This window comes from Chiloscyllium plagiosum, unplaced genomic scaffold (genome assembly GCF_037043375.1).
Source record: "Chiloscyllium plagiosum isolate Xiang-an unplaced genomic scaffold, Cpla_swu_hap1 HiC_scaffold_1, whole genome shotgun sequence".
NCBI lineage: Eukaryota > Metazoa > Chordata > Chondrichthyes > Orectolobiformes > Hemiscylliidae > Chiloscyllium > Chiloscyllium plagiosum.
This window is the reverse complement of record NW_028270139.1, coordinates 6,986,947-7,002,652: the sequence shown is the minus strand read 5'-3', so window position 1 is coordinate 7,002,652 and position 15,706 is coordinate 6,986,947. Positions and strand designations below refer to the sequence as shown.

Below are 15,706 nucleotides of genomic sequence, written 5' to 3'. Positions count from 1 at the left end.
ATTTTGTTTAAAATGTTCTTTTGGACTCAGAAGTGGCTGTCTTCACAGTTATTCGTTCATGTAACTCAGCAAAGGATCCATCTCCAGACCTCCTCCCTCACATTTCCTATGTGAAGGAAATGTGCAAGTTTCTATGAACCAATCAAGAGATGCAGCAATGGATTCTATAATTAGGGGGACAGATAGTATCCTTTGCAAACCAGATTGGGAGTCCTGCATAGTGTGTTGCCTGCCCAGTGCCATGGTGCACGAAATCTCTGACCGGCTTGAAAGGATACTGCAGCAGGAGGGGGAGGGTCCAATTGTTGTGGTCCACGTTGGGACTAACAACATAGGCAACAGTAGGATGGAGGAGCTGTCTGGGATTATCGAGCACTAGGAACGAAATTAAGGAACAGGTCCTCAAGGGTCATACTCTCCAGATTATTGCCTGAGCCACGTGCAAATTGGCTTAGGGATAAGAAAATTAGGGAAGTAAACACATGGTTAAGGGAATGGTGTGGGAAAGAGGGGTTCCATTTCATGGGCATTGGCATCAGCTTTGGAACCGGGACGATCTGTACTGATAGGACGGTCTCCACCTGAACTGATCTGGAACCAGTGTTCTAACAAAAGGATAAATAGGGTGGTCACCAGGACTTTAAACTTGTGAGTCAGGGGGAAGGGAAAGGGAAAGTAACAGGAAGTATGATAATAAATGAAAAGGTAAGCAGCAGGATGGCATGTATGCAGGAGGGTTTAAGTTCAAGGCAGACTATGAAAGAAGCAAAAATGAAGAATAACTCAGGAGAATCATGATGGTAAGAAAGCTAGCATAAAGGCACTTTACCTGAATGCTCATAGGATTCGTAACAAGGTTGATGAGTTAATGGCACAAATCATTGTGAACGAATAGGATTTGGAAGCCATCATGGAGACATGGCTGCAAAATGGTCATGACGGGGAATTAAATATCCAGAGATACCAGACTATTCGGAAGGACAGACAGGAGTGCAAGGGAGGTGGTGTAGCTCTGATATTCAAGGAGGACAGCAGGGGGTTGCTGAGAAATGATATAGGTTCTATGGAGCATGAGGTTGAACCCATTTGGGTGGAAATTAGGAATTCCAAGAAGAAAATGACATTGATAGGCATGGCTTATAGGTCACCAAATAATAACATCACATTGGGGCGGGCAATAAAGAAGGAAATAACTAATGCCTGCAAAAATGGTACGGCTATTAGCCTGAGGAATTTTAATCTGCATGTAGATTGGTCGAACCAGCTCAGTCAGGGTAGCCTTGAGGAGGAATTCGTTGAGTGTATCTGTGATAGTTTTCTAGAACCGTGTGTAATGGAACCGACGAGGGAGCAAGCTACCCTAGATCTGGTCCTGTGTAATGAGACAGGAATAAATAATGACCTCTAGTCAGGGATCCTTTTGGAAGGAGTGATCATAGTATGGTTACAGCTGGATAGTGTGAAGATAAAATCCAACACCAGGGTCCTGTGCTTGAATAAGGGGGACTATGATAGAATGAGGGAGGACCTGGCTAAAGTAGATTGGAAACAGACTTTATGATGAGACAGTTGACGAGCAGTGGGGGACCTTCAAAGAAATTTTTCAAAGTGCTCAGTAAAAGTATATTCTGGTGAGAAGGAAGGACTGTAAGAGGAAGGGTAATCAGCCATGGGTGTCTAAGGAAATAAGGCAGGCTATCAAAGTGAAAGAGAAGGCAAACAAAGTAGTCAAAAAACAGCAAGAATCTAGAAGATTGGAAAAACTTTAAAAGTCAACAGAAAGCCACAAAAAGAGCTAGAAAGAAAAGAAAGATAGAGTATGAGAAAAAAAAACTAGCACAGAATATAAAGACAGATAGCAGAAGTTTCTATAGATATCTACAACAAAGAAGAGTGTCTAAAGTAAATGTTGGTCCTTTAGAGGATGAGAAGGGGCAGTTAGTTATGGGATATGATGAAATAGCTGAGGCATTGAGCAGGTACTTTGCATCGGTCTTCACAGTGGAGGATATTAAAAATATGCCAATAAGTGACAGAGACAAAAGTAGGTGAGGACCGGGAAACAATTATTATTACGGAAGAACTACTGTTGGGTAAGCTAATGGATCTTGGGATTAATAAGTCTCCTGGCTTTGATGGAATGCATCTCAGGGTGCTAAAAGAGATGGCAGGAGAAATTGCAGGACTGACTGTAATTTTCCAAAATTTGCTGGACTCTAGGGCAGTCCCAGCAGTTTAGAAAATAGCAAATGTGACGCCACTGTTTAAAAAGGGAAATAGACAAAAGATGGGAAATTATAGACCAGTGAGCTGAACCTCTGTAGTGGGGAAGATGCTTGAGTCTATTATCAAGGAAGAAATAGCAGGGCATCACGAAAGAAATTGTCCCATTGTCATGCTTTACAAATCTTGGAATTCTATGAAGATATTTCAAGCAAGGTGGACAACAGGGACCCAGTAGATGTGGTGTACTTAGATTTCCACAAGGCCTTTGAAAAGGTGCTGCACATGAGGCTGCTGCATAAGATAAGGATGCATGGTGTTAGGGATAGAGTATTAGCGTGGATAGAGGATTGGTTGACTTACAGTAAGCAAAGAGTGGGGATAAATAAGTGCTATCTGGCTGGCAATCAGTGACTAGTGGTGTGCCTCGGGATCGGTGTTGGGACCACAATTATTTACAATTTATATAGATGATTTGGAGTTGGGGACCACGTTTACGGCGTCAAAATTTGCCGATGACACGAAGATGAGTGGCAGAGCAAAGTGTGCAGAGTTCTGTGAAACTTTGCAGACAAACATAGATATATTGAGTGAGTGGGCAAAAGGCTGGCAGGTGGAATACTATGTTAGTAAACATGAAGTCATACATTTTGGTAGGAGTAAGAGCAAAATAGATAATTACTTGAATGGTAAAAAGTTCCAGCATGCTGATTTGCAGAGGGACCTGGGTGTTCTTGTGCATGAATGGTCTGCAGGTACAACAAGTAATTGGGGAGGCAAATGGAACTTTGTCCTTCATTGCTAAAGGGGTTGAATTTAAAAGCAGGGTAGTAATGTTACAGCTGTACAGGGTGCTGGTGAGGCCACACTTAGAGTACTGTGTTCAGGTATGATCTCCTTACTTGAGAAAGTATGTACTGGCACTGAGGGGGATGCAGAGGAGGTTCACTAGGTTGATTCTGGAGTTGAGGGAGTTGCCTTATGAGGAGAGGCTGAGTAGATTGGGATTATATTTGTTGGAATTCAGAAGAATGAGGGGGGAATCTTATAGAAACATATAAAATTATGAAGGGAATCGATAAAATAGAAATAGATAGGATGCTTCCATGGGTAGGTGAGACTAGGACAAGAGGGCATGGCATCAAGATTAGAGGAAGCAGGTTTAGAACTGAACTGAGAAGGAACTTCTTCACCCACAGGGTTGTTTATCTATGGAATTCCATCCCAGTGAAGTAGTTGACGCTACTTCAGTAACTGCTTTTAAAGCTGATGTAGATACTTGGAAAATAAAGGAATTAAGGGATATGGTGAAAACGAGGGTAAGTGGAGCTGAGTCCACAAAAAGATTAGCCATGATCTTATTAAGTGGCGAGGCAGGCTCGAAGGGCCGGACAGCCTACTCATGCTCCTAGTTCTTATGTTATGTTATGAAGAACATCCTGCTTCCCTTTCATCTCTTTTTATATGTCGCCAGCCAGGAAACTGGATCATAAAACCCTTAAGGTGACTGTGAAATACCTCTTCAGAGGCCGGCATCCCATCATCAATCATCCTTTATTTACAAATGCATACCCCTTGACAATTAGCATTGCCTCTCACGGAGTCAGGCATTCCAGGCACAATATCCCTGCCATTCATTCTTTTCTGTCAACCATGTCTCCCTGATCGGACCAGATTAAGAGCCCCAATCTATGAGGTTCAGCTGGCTGCAGTCTGCATTGTCTTTACTGATACTTTGCAGCATGACATCTTGACTCATTTGTTCCCTCTCCAGCACCAGTCTAAAAATAGCCACACTGGGAAGATACACAGTGTAAACTAACAGGATCAATTTATGATGTAAAGTTTGGGGACGTGGGGTGCATTGTATTAGGGAAAAACAGAGTCAAAACAATTTGCCTTTTGGAAGTATGCGCTTCCTCCCTATTAAAGAAGCATGCGATCAAATACACTTGCAAGCACTGCCTTCAGCCTCTGACAGTATGCAGCAAAGGCAAGGCTAATTGGGAAGAGTACATTCCTTACACCTGTAGCAGCCTCAGGGATAACTTCTCAGGATTGCAGCCAAGCTGAGAATTTCTGTCGAGTATAGAGTCAGAGAGATGGACAGCATGGAAACAGACCCATCGGTCCAACCCGTCCATGCCGACCAGATATCCCAACCCAATCTAGTCCCACCTGCCAGCACCCGGCCTATATCCCTCCAAACCCTTCCTATTCATATACTCATCCAAACGCCTCTTAAATGTTGCAATTGTACCAGCCTCCACCACTTCCGCTGGCAGCTCATTCCACACGCATACCACCCTCTGTGTGGAAAAGGTTGCCCCTTAGGTCTCTTTTATATCTTTCCCCCCTCACCCTAAACCTATGCCCTCTAGTTCTGGACTCCCCGACCCCAGGGAAAAGACTTTGCCTATTTACAAAATCATGCCCCTCATAATTTTGTTAACCTCTATAAGGTCACCCCTCAGCCTCCGACACTCCAGGGAAAACAGCCCCAGCCTGTTCAGCTTCTCCCTATAGCTCAAATCCTCCAACCCTGGCAACATCCTTGTAAATCTTTTCTGAATCCTTTCAAGTTTCACAACATCTTGCCGATAGGAAGGAGACCAGAATTGCACGCAGTATTCCAACAGTGGCCTAACCAATGTCCTGTACAGCCGCAACATGACCTCCCAACTCCTGCACTCAATAGTCTGACCAATAAAGGAAATCATACCAAACGCCTTCTTCACTATCCTATCTACCTGCGACTCCACTTTCAAGGAGCTATGAACCTGCACTCCAAGGTCTCTGTTCAGCAACACTCCCTAGAACCTTACCATTAAATGTATAAATCCTGCTAAGATTTGCTTTCCCAAAATGCACCACCTTGCATTTATCGGAATTAAACTCCATCTGTCACTTCTCAGCCCATTATCCCATCTGGTCAAGATCCTGGTGTAATCTGAGTTAACCCTCTTCACTGTCTACTACATCCCCAATTTCAGTGTCATCTACAAACTTACTAACTATACCTCTTATGCTCGCATCCAAATCATTTATGTAAATGACAAAAAGTAGAGGACCCAGCACTGATCCTTGTGGCACTCCACTAGTCACAGGCCTCCAGTCTGAAAAAACAACCCTCCACCACCAACCTCTGTCTTCTACCTTTGAGCCAGTTCTGTATCCAAATGGCTAGTTATCCCTGTATTCTGCGATACATTTCTATTTAAACAGTATACTCATTTTCTATTCTCCCTGCTGTATGTTCACCTTTTTCCACATGAGATATCATTTGTCAGATCTTTGCTCGTGCACTCACTTAGGATGTCCCAATGCAGAATCTGGGCAGGATTTTCTCATATTTTGGCTAAATGTCATTTGTGCTGAGTTTCCTAGAAGGTTTCCCTCTGTGAGGTATTTCTTGCATAATTACGATAACTTGCGACATTGACTACCTACCACATCCCTATGGTGCCCTCATCTAATGCTAGCCCAATGCTCCCACTTGCCATAGCTATAATTATTCACTACTGGTGGGATATCCTGGGATCTTTGGCCTTGGAAAAGCTGTTGTGCACCAGGTGAATTGTTGGTAGTCTGAAGCTGCCCTGCACTGTTCATGATATTGTCCCAGACAGTAGAAACTAGCATTCTGCTTTGCGGACAGGGACCTGGAGATCATACTGGACAGGGTGCTGCTGAGGAGGCCGATAATCGTCCCCCAAGCCAGCCAAGGGAGGTTATAATACCATCCCACTTCAGTAGGACACTCTGTTCTCTCCGGTTTGGCAGTTAGACAAGCCATTGTTCTGCCATGCTCACTTTTCAATCACTTAATCTGCATTATTAGCATTTCTCCTCTCATCCCTACTCCCAACTATTGCATACATGCTGCCCCTATACAATTCATGTTAACTCCGATGAAGAGTCATCTAGACTCAAAACATTAGCTTGCAATCTTTCCATGGATGCCTGAAGATACACTGTGATTTCCAGCATTTTGTTTTCACCACCTGGTCTAAGGTTGCACTGTCCACAGCTCACATCGTTCAGGGCCTGGGAAGATTCTGTCCTTTTTCTCTTTTTGACAACTTACGTTCCTACCTCATTAGCAAATTTAGCCAACATGCATTCAACCTCTTTGCCCAAGTAAGTAAAGTGGATTGTAAGTAACTGAGGTTGCAGCACTGAGCTCTGTAGCACTCCACTACTTACAGCTTACCAAAAAAGACCCATTCACAATTCTCTGTTTCCTTTTAGTTTATTAATCCTTTCTCACTGCTAATATGTTGCCTTCTACACCAGCTTGTTTTATCTTATGTGATACTTTGATGTTGCACCTTATTAAAATGCCTTTTGGAAATCTAAGTTGACCACATCCACAGGTTCCTATTTACTTATCATGCTTGTTACTTGTTCAAAGGATTCTAATAACTTAGTTAAACATGATTTCTCTTCCACAAAGTCATCTTGAATCTGTCTGACATGATAATTTTCAAAGTATCCTGATGAAGGAACAGTGCTCCAAAAGCTAGTGCTTCCAAATAAACCTGTTTGACTATAACCTGGTATTGTGTGATTTTTAACTTTATCCACCCCGGTCCAACACCAGCATCTCCAAATTAATACTATAATCTCTTTATTGAATGTTTCTAGTAATGTCCCTATAATAGATATTAGGCTAACAGGCTTGTTTGTTATTTTCTAACATCCTCCTTGAATAAAAATATTATATTAGCTATTTTGCAATCTGCTGGGAGACATAATGGAAATTTGCTAATGAGGTATGAACGTAAGTTGTCAAAAAGAGATAAAGGACAGAATCTTCCCAGGCCCTGAACGATGTGAGCTGTGGACAGTGCAACTTTAGACCAGGTGGTGAAAACAAAATGCTGGAAATCACAGTGTATCTTCAGGCATCCATGGAAAGATTGCAAGCTAATGTTTTGAGTCTAGATGACTCTTCATCGGAGTTAACATGAATTGTATAGGGGCAGCATGTATGCAATAGTTGGGAGTAGGGATGCTGGGAAACATTTTGGACGTTTAGAATCAATCCATCTACTATCTCTGCAGCTACTTATTTTAAGCCCCTTGAAAGAAAGGTCGTCTGCTTTTATATTACCAGCTAGCTTCCTCTCAAACTCTACTTCCTTCCTCTTTTTTTTACTAATTCTTTGCTGGTTCTTAAAACCTGGAAAATCTTCTGATTTACTGTTAATTTCTGCAGATTTGTACAGTGTTTCTTGTCATTTGATCCTTCCTTATTCAGCTAAGAATGATGCATCTTTCGCAATTTTTCTTTCTCATTTTGTTTTCTTAACAGCGATTTAGTAAGTAATCCTTAAAAGTCTATCATTGCATCTCCATTGTTCTAGATTTTCACTCAATATTCAAGATCATTTTAACTAGCTCTGCCTTCATAGCTTAATAATTACCTTTCATTAGTCTTAGGGTCCACAGTTCCTCTTTTCAAACTAATCCTGAAATTCTATCATGTTATGATTGTCAGATATGTTCTCCAGTATGTAGTATTCTGAGAGCACTGAAAATCTTCCTCATGGCCAGTGATATATAAGGTTTGCTCAGTTTGAATCTATGCTGCATTGTAATTGCACAATTTATGTTAAATGGTATGATTACATCCATATTGTTTATGCCAGTCAACACTTTACATACCTGTAAATTATGTGATTGATACTGTCTTCAGAAAAGTTGAACTCTCCCTATATCTCGCCATAAATTCCAGCTCAAGTCCCATAATTATTTTCAAGGCCTCCCTTCAAACATTACACAATGGACCAATGTTCTTCTAAAACTAGAGTACCAAAAAGGTGTATAGGACTAAGGTTATTTCAATAATAATGGATTATTTTAATAATAATGGAAAGCTTTCAGAGTTGCAGATCAGAACTTTGGAGGCGCACTCCTCATGGTTCATTGTAGATGGAAAATCATGGAAAAACAGGCAAAAATTCCCAGTATGTTCTCCTGTGGGCAAAGTCCGATGACAAGAGTTTAAATTTTTAATGTTGTTGCTCAGATACCAAATGTAGTCTTGACAAGAAAAACTGAAATAATTTATTCTGAACTGCAGTCAAATGTCACTGTGATCTATCCTAACATCTCATTAGCTTTTTGAATAATCCTTACAGCGATTCTGAATGAATGGCCAATTTTCAGCATGTATTGTTAAAACACTTTCTAAACCACTTGAGGATCTCACTCCATTATTTTGCAAATATTTAGATCTTGTAATATAGTCAAAATCATAAACGTATTTGATCACTGTCTGTTTCTGGAAATATTGAAAACAAATTCTCATGAATTGTAATGCTGCTTTGTACAGGATTGTTATAGATACTAAGATGTTAAACCCAAATGTTAATTTAAGAATGCAAATATTCATATTTTATTAAAAAACTAGAATATAATTTTAAATTATCTTACTTTCATGAGTGGTTTTGTTTTTCCAGTGGAAGTGGTTCTGGGTTTTCAGTTAAACTACAGAAACATCTTATTGGGAGCTGTTATTGTTCTTGTTTTATTTCAGCTGGTGTGGGTTTCCTCTGGGTGGTCCAATTTCCTCCCACAATCCAAAGATGTGCAGGTTAGGTGAATTGGCCATGCTAAATTGCCCATAGTGTTCAGGGGATGTGTAGGTTAGGTGCATTAATCAGAGGTAAATATAGGATAATAGTATAGGGGAATGGGTCTGGGTGGGTTACTCTTCGGCGGGTCGGTGTGGACTTGTTGGGCCGAAGGGCATGTTTCCACACTGTAGGGATTCTATGATTCAGTTTCCTGCCTATGTGTTTTCTCATGAGATAACTTTGTGTTGCCATGAGACTGATTTTAACTACCTAAAAGTAACTAAAAGTAGGATTCTGCAAGTAATCTTAATAGAAAGTCATACTAATAAATAAACTGTATTAAAGCAAGTTTCTGAACATATTAAGGCATTTAAGTGCTTTGTTATGGCAAACCTACTTCCCTCAACAGCCATCATTATGATCTCTTTACACAAAAATTGTGTCAAATTAGGAACAGTTCACCATTGTGGGGCCAATATCCAAATTATATCATAGCAGCCAGTGAGCAGAAAGGCTTGTATCCAACCCACCATGGGCATGATTTGACCTAGGGTTCCGGAGGCAGTAGAACTGTATGCTATCCCTTGCTGTCACCTTGTTCGGCAACATGTTTGAGTGTTTTGGTACAATAAAATATAGGATATATTTAACTTAAGAAACGGTATTATCACAGAGTCATATTAAGAAAGGAGGGTTTAACTGATGAAGAAAGGAAAGGCATTGTTTTGCGAAAGCGAAATCATGTTTTTTTAAAAAGTGGATGACAAATGGTTTCTGTCTGCTAAGGTTTACTTAAAGAAAGAAACAAAATTACCTCCCAAGTTCATCCCAGCTTTAAAACACTTCCGTAATCGACAAGCTGGGCAGTTTTTTCTGCGGATTTTGTCAATAATGCAGTCATTTCGTCCGGCACACAAGTAATTTTGCTGCCCTAGTTAGGTAAAAAAAGTAAAATGTAAAAAGTCAATAAGATACTATTTTGACAGCTAAATAACTCGACCTTACACAGACTCACGTCAGTTTGGTGAATCAGTTGCCTGGATTTATGCTTCCTAGATTACTATGCGAATTCAGAAAACATATGATAATCATCACCACGTGAAATACTTAAGAATGGCATAAAAGCAGAGCATGCAGTGCCAAAACCTCATAAATATGTATAGTATAAGTAATTACAGTTCAAACAATACTAGCAACCACTCAGCAATGTGGAAAATTATCCAGGTATGAACCAACTAAGGTAAAAGCAGAACTAATTAGTCAATTCCAACCCCATTAGTCTAGTCTCAAACATCAACAAAATGTGGCAAGATTTCATCACAAGTACTGTCAAACAGCATTTATTCAACAATAATCTGCTCACTGATGCTCCATGTTAGATGACCGGAAACACTCGGCTTCTGACCTCATTACAGTATGAGGACATACAGAATAGTATGGCGCTGGAAAAGCACAGGAGGTGAGGCAGCATCCGAGGAGCAGGACAGTGGACATTTTGGGCAATAGCCCTTCGTCAGGAATGTGGGGGTGGAAGGAGGCGGAGAGATAAATAGGGGGAGTGGGGGAGGAGAAGGTAGCTGGGAAGGCTATAGGTAGATGCAGATGGGGGTAATAGTAATGGAGGCCAATATATGATAATATATGATAATAGAGGCCACCCTCCCAACCGACCTATCACTATTACCCTGACTGTCCTGCTTCTCGGATGCTGCCTCACCTCCTGTGCTTTTCCAGCACCACAATTTGCGACTCTGGCTCACTTTCTTCTCATTACAACCTTGGTCCAAACATGAACAAAAATGAACTCCAGAGGGATGGACGGAGTTACTGCTTTTGATACCAAAGCAGTATTTGACTGTGGCATTAAAGGGCTGTACCAAAATTGAAGTCACCCTGATGAAACAATAACTTCAAATTACACGTATCATCTAGTAATTCCAGGTGTGGATTTTATGGTTCTTTACATCATAATTTTACTTAGATACAATTTATTAACTCTGTAGACAGTGTTTGGTAAGTAATAATGATGACACTTAGAGATGAATAGTTTCCTTCCCTCCTCTTCCTGAGGAATATTCAGTTGCCAGAAACAGCAAAGATTTTCAGCATCTGCAGTTCTTTGTTTTATTCTGTGTGAGAGGAAAATGGGGATGATTACATCATGTTTCCACAGAAAGTTGGGGAAGTTGGCATGACGGAAGATACACGTTGCCTTGCTGTCACCACAGGAGTTAGGTTCTGGCTGCAAAGGCACAATCCCAACATTTCCAGCCAGCCATAAATTGAGACCCTTAAGTAGTAAAATTGTGACTATCTGAAGGCCTCATCCCACTTGGGCTGCAATTACTTCAGCTCCAGGCCAGACAAGAAAGAATTAGCCCACCAGCGAGGGTAGGGAGCTAAGCAAAAAAAACCTCAAAGAACTGCAGATGCTGGAAATAAGAAACAAAAGCAGAAATTTCTGGAAAAACCCAACAGGTTTGGCAGCATCTGTGGAGACAAAGCAGAGTTAATGTTTCACATCCAGTAACCCTTCTTCAGAACAGGTTAGGAGGTTGCTGGGTGAAGGAGGGCAGAATTATTCAATTTGCACTAATTTATGCACGATTGAGAGTCTGCACCCAAGATAGGGGAGTCACTGCTGAGAGCCAACCCCTGCTCTTTGCTTCTGACACCGTTACCTTCCTCCACTCCCTATGACCTCACCTCCCCCAAAGCCATGTCTGCACTATTGTATAATTATTGCTGACAATTTTACATAAGCAAATCACATTTTTGTAGAAAAATACTGGTGAAAAATGTGTGACAAAAACATAACAGTGACACTCAGAGTGTAACATAAAGTGCACCAAATTACAAGATTTGAAGCAAAATAAACAAGATAGTTGTTAGACAAAATGGTTATGAAACAGGTAAAGAAAAATATTGATATGTGAAAACTCATCTTCATGGGAATCCTGTGAAGCATTTCTATTTGTGCTTCTGACATATAAAGCCCTTATACTTCAAAATCTTTGTGAAGTTAAATCTATGAAAATTGAATACCCAAGCCAGTAATTTAAGAGGAAGCTGTGTAATTCTAATATTATAGTTCACAATTTCTTAGTCGTTGTTAAAAGATTGAAACAGTTAATGGAAAGAACCAACAGCACTGATACTATACTCTAATATTTTTATAAATTAACACTTCTGTCAAAATATGAAGATGATCATATGAACACATAATTTGTCTATGACATCAATGACAGATATTCCTAGTCAAATACATACACAATTATAAAAATAGAAAATGCAACCCTTGAAGTATTATTTTCAGTCTAAAAATACCAAGGGCTAGCTATTGCTCCCCTGGAAAAATCACCTAAAGTAAAAATCTGTGATTTTGGACAAGATTTATAGCTCAGGTTGTGGATCAGATTGTAGGTTTGCTCACTGAGCTGGTAGATTTGTTCTCAGCTGTTTCATCACCATGTTAGGTAACATCATCAGATGAAGCGCTGGTGTTCTGTCCCGCTTGTTATTTATCTGTCTTGGTCTGTTGTGGTGGGTGATATCACTTCTGGTTCTTTTTCTGAGAGGTTAGTAAATGGGGTCCAAATCGATATGTTTATTAATGGAGTTCTGGTGTGAATGCCAGGCCTCCAGGAATTCCTGTGTGTTTAGCCCCCTGTCCTAGGATGGATGTATTGTCCCAGTTGAACTGATGTCCCTCTTCATCTGCGTGTATGGACACTAGTGATAGTTGGTCAAGTCTTATGGTGGCTATTTGGTACTCATGTATCCTGGTGGCTAGTTTCTTGCCCATCTGTCCAGTGTAATGTTTGTTGCAGTCCTTGCAGGGTATTTTGTACATCACGTTTGTTCTCCTAGTTGTTGGTACGGGGTCTTTAAATTCATCAGGAGCTGATTCAGTGTGGTGGTAGGTTTGTGGACTACCATGCTGCCTAGGGGCTGGAGTAGTCTGGTCGTCATCTACGAGATGTCTTTAATGTATGGCAGGGTGGCCAGAGTTTCGGGACGTGTTGTCTTCTTGTTTAGTTCTGTTGTGTAGGAATCGGCAGACTGTGTTTACCAGGTACTCATTGTTTCTGAATACGTTGTACAGGTGGTTTTCCCTGGCTTCTCTTAGCCCTTGGGTGCTGCAGTGTGTTGTGGCTCATTTAAATAATGTGCTGATGCAGCCCCGGTTGTGGGTGTTGGGATGATTGCTCCTGTAATTGAGTATCTGGTCAGTGTGTGTGGCTTTCCTGTAGCCGCTGTTCTGCGGCTCTCCATTGGCTTTGCGTTCAACTGAGTTGTCTGGGAAGGGGAGTCTGTTGTTGTTCTCTTCCTCTTTGGTGAACCTTATACCAGTAAGGATGTTGTTTATGTGTTTGTGGGTTTCTGCTAATTTGTTGCGTTTTGTGATGATAAAGGTGTCATCCACATAGCGGACCTAAAGCTTGGGCTGGATTGTGGGAAGGGATTTTCGGTCTAACCTCTGCATAACTGCTTCTGCTAAGAGTCTTGATATTGGTGATCCCATAGGCGCCCCATTGATTTGTTTGCGGGTCTTGTTGTTGAAGGTGAAGTGGGTTGTGAAGCACAGTTGTAGTAGTTTTAGGGTGCTGTCCTTGCTGATGGAGATGGTGCTGTCAGGTGTTTGTCCTTGGTTTGTCTAGCAGTGAGGCCAGTGTTTCTTTGGCTAGGATGATGTTTATTAATGTGAATAGAGCTGTCACGTCAAAGGAAATCATGATCTTGTTGTCCTCTACCTTGGTGTCTTTGATGATGTTAAGGAATTCCTGGGTGGGGTGGATGGAGTGGCTTGAATCACCTACTGGGTGTTTCAGTTTGCATTGCAGTTCCTTTGTTAGTCTGTATGTCGGTGTACTAGGAAATGAGATTATGGGTCTAAGAGGAACCTCTTGTTTATGTACCTTTGGTAAAAATCTATATTTAAAGCTGGGCTTTTAATTCCTATGAACAATTTTATGTTTATGTGCCATTTGTTTTCATCAAAGCAATTGATTGCAGTGCTGGAAAACAGAGTATTTTCCATTCTTTTCCAACTCAAGTCCTGATCATATGTAGTTAATGCTGGAGAAACTCAACAGATCGGGGAGCATCTGTGGGAAGAGAAATAGAGTTAATGTTTCAAGTTCAATATGACTCTTCTTTGTCTTTAACACAAGTTTCTGGGTTGGTTGTAGCACATCCAGATCATGAGTTAAGTTCCCTCCACAATGTCAAGAAATGAATCTGGACCTTAAGGCAGCCAGACCCAATACGGTTTTGTGAAAGGAATTCTTTCCACAAGTAACAATCTGTGGATCATGGGGAATTAGTGGATATTCTGCATTTGGCTTTCCAGAGGCATTTGATAAGATATCACATCGAAGGTTATTGCAGAAAATATAATCTCATAGCATATATAATAACACAATGGCATGACAGAAGACGAGCTAGATAACAGAAAACAGAGAGTAGGCTAATGGATCATTGATGGGGTCTCACCTTTTTACAATTTAGATAAATGGTTTGGATGAAGGGATTGAAGGTATGGGTTGCTAAATATGCTGATGGCATAGGGATAAGTAAGAAATTAACTTGTTTAATAGGTGTTAGTCTCTTTCAATTGGCATCTTACTGCTACCTAATAAAAATCTTACCATAGCACTTGTGCAAAACATAAAAGATGGATTGAGAGGGTTCTTGTGGCATAGTGGTAATGTCCCTGAGTCTGAGTCAAGAAACTCAGGTTCAAGTCCCACCTGTTTGACAGATATATAGGTTGATTAGAAAATATCTAAAAGGATCGAACAAGATTATCTCAATGTCAAGATGGGCTTGCTGCACTTGTTGCTTGATTTCAACACCCATTTCGTCACAGGCAATGTCACTCAGTCTCTATAAGGATTGATCATTGTATCAAACATTTAAGAAAATATTTAAGAATACTCAATATATGTATTTCTTACTGTAAAGAAAAATTCCAAAGGGAGGACCCACCATCCATTGTTCATTAAAGAATCTGGGGAAGGCTTCAAACTTAAGAAGAAAATATAAACTTTGCTAAGATGAGTGATAACTCGCATGATTGGTCAGAATGTAAAACATATCATAACATGGCTAAAAGATTCATCATAGAATCCCTACAGTGTGGCAAGAGGCCTGTTCATCCATCGAGTCCGCATCGACCCATTGAAGGGCATCCCACCTCGACTCGTACCCCTACCCTAAGCCCGTAACATGCTTAAAAATGTCTTCTGCAAGTCCAAATACAATACATCTTGGTCTCAGGATACATGATAGGTCATTTCACACCAAGATAAGGAGAAATTTCTTCATTCGGATGGTAATAAAGCTGTGGAATTCTCTTCCACAGAGATTGGTCAACACCTGCTTGTATTTTCAGTGTTTCTATGACTGTTAATCAAATGGGATTGGCAGGTTAGTGATGTATGTCATCTCTGGATGACTCATCACTGAATCAGTATTTTATTTTGAGTTACTGCATCATTGGCAGTTACCTTCAGGCAGGTCCTGAGTGTGGTTGCAGTAGTTGGGGTGGGGAGATTCTTGGGGAGACAGAGAGACAATTGGGTAATCTGGAGGATGCTGAATGGAGTAACAGTCGTCTTCAGTGTGCAGTGAAGTCAGAATTCTCCCTACTCCAGTTCCAGTAAAGTATTTCTTAAAAGTCTTGGCTTTTTTAAATCATTTCCAGCAAGGTTCCATTACAATTAGAGCTAAGAATGGAGAGCACTCACCAAAGACAGAGAAACAGTGAGCGCTTACTGCGAGGAGATCTTTGCAGACCTCCTCAACAAAGATTCAGTCCTTATTGTGACTGCAATAAAACAAAGGGTCACTGGACTCAAAATGTTGACTCCGTTCTGCTCTCTGCAGTTGCTGCA

The 15,706-nt window shown here is 40.8% G+C and overlaps 1 protein-coding gene across 2 annotated transcripts in view; it reads right to left on the bottom strand.

Moving 5' to 3' along the window:
* nr3c2 (nuclear receptor subfamily 3, group C, member 2) overlaps positions 1-15,706 on the bottom strand; it is a 327,259-nt gene that overhangs the window by 88,117 nt on the left and 223,436 nt on the right. For both annotated transcript variants that reach the window (XM_043699476.2, XM_043699456.2), the window contains exon 4: positions 9,622-9,738. In XM_043699476.2, the coding sequence (XP_043555411.1) occupies positions 9,622-9,738 (117 nt within the window). The remainder of the gene's footprint in view (positions 1-9,621; positions 9,739-15,706) is intronic.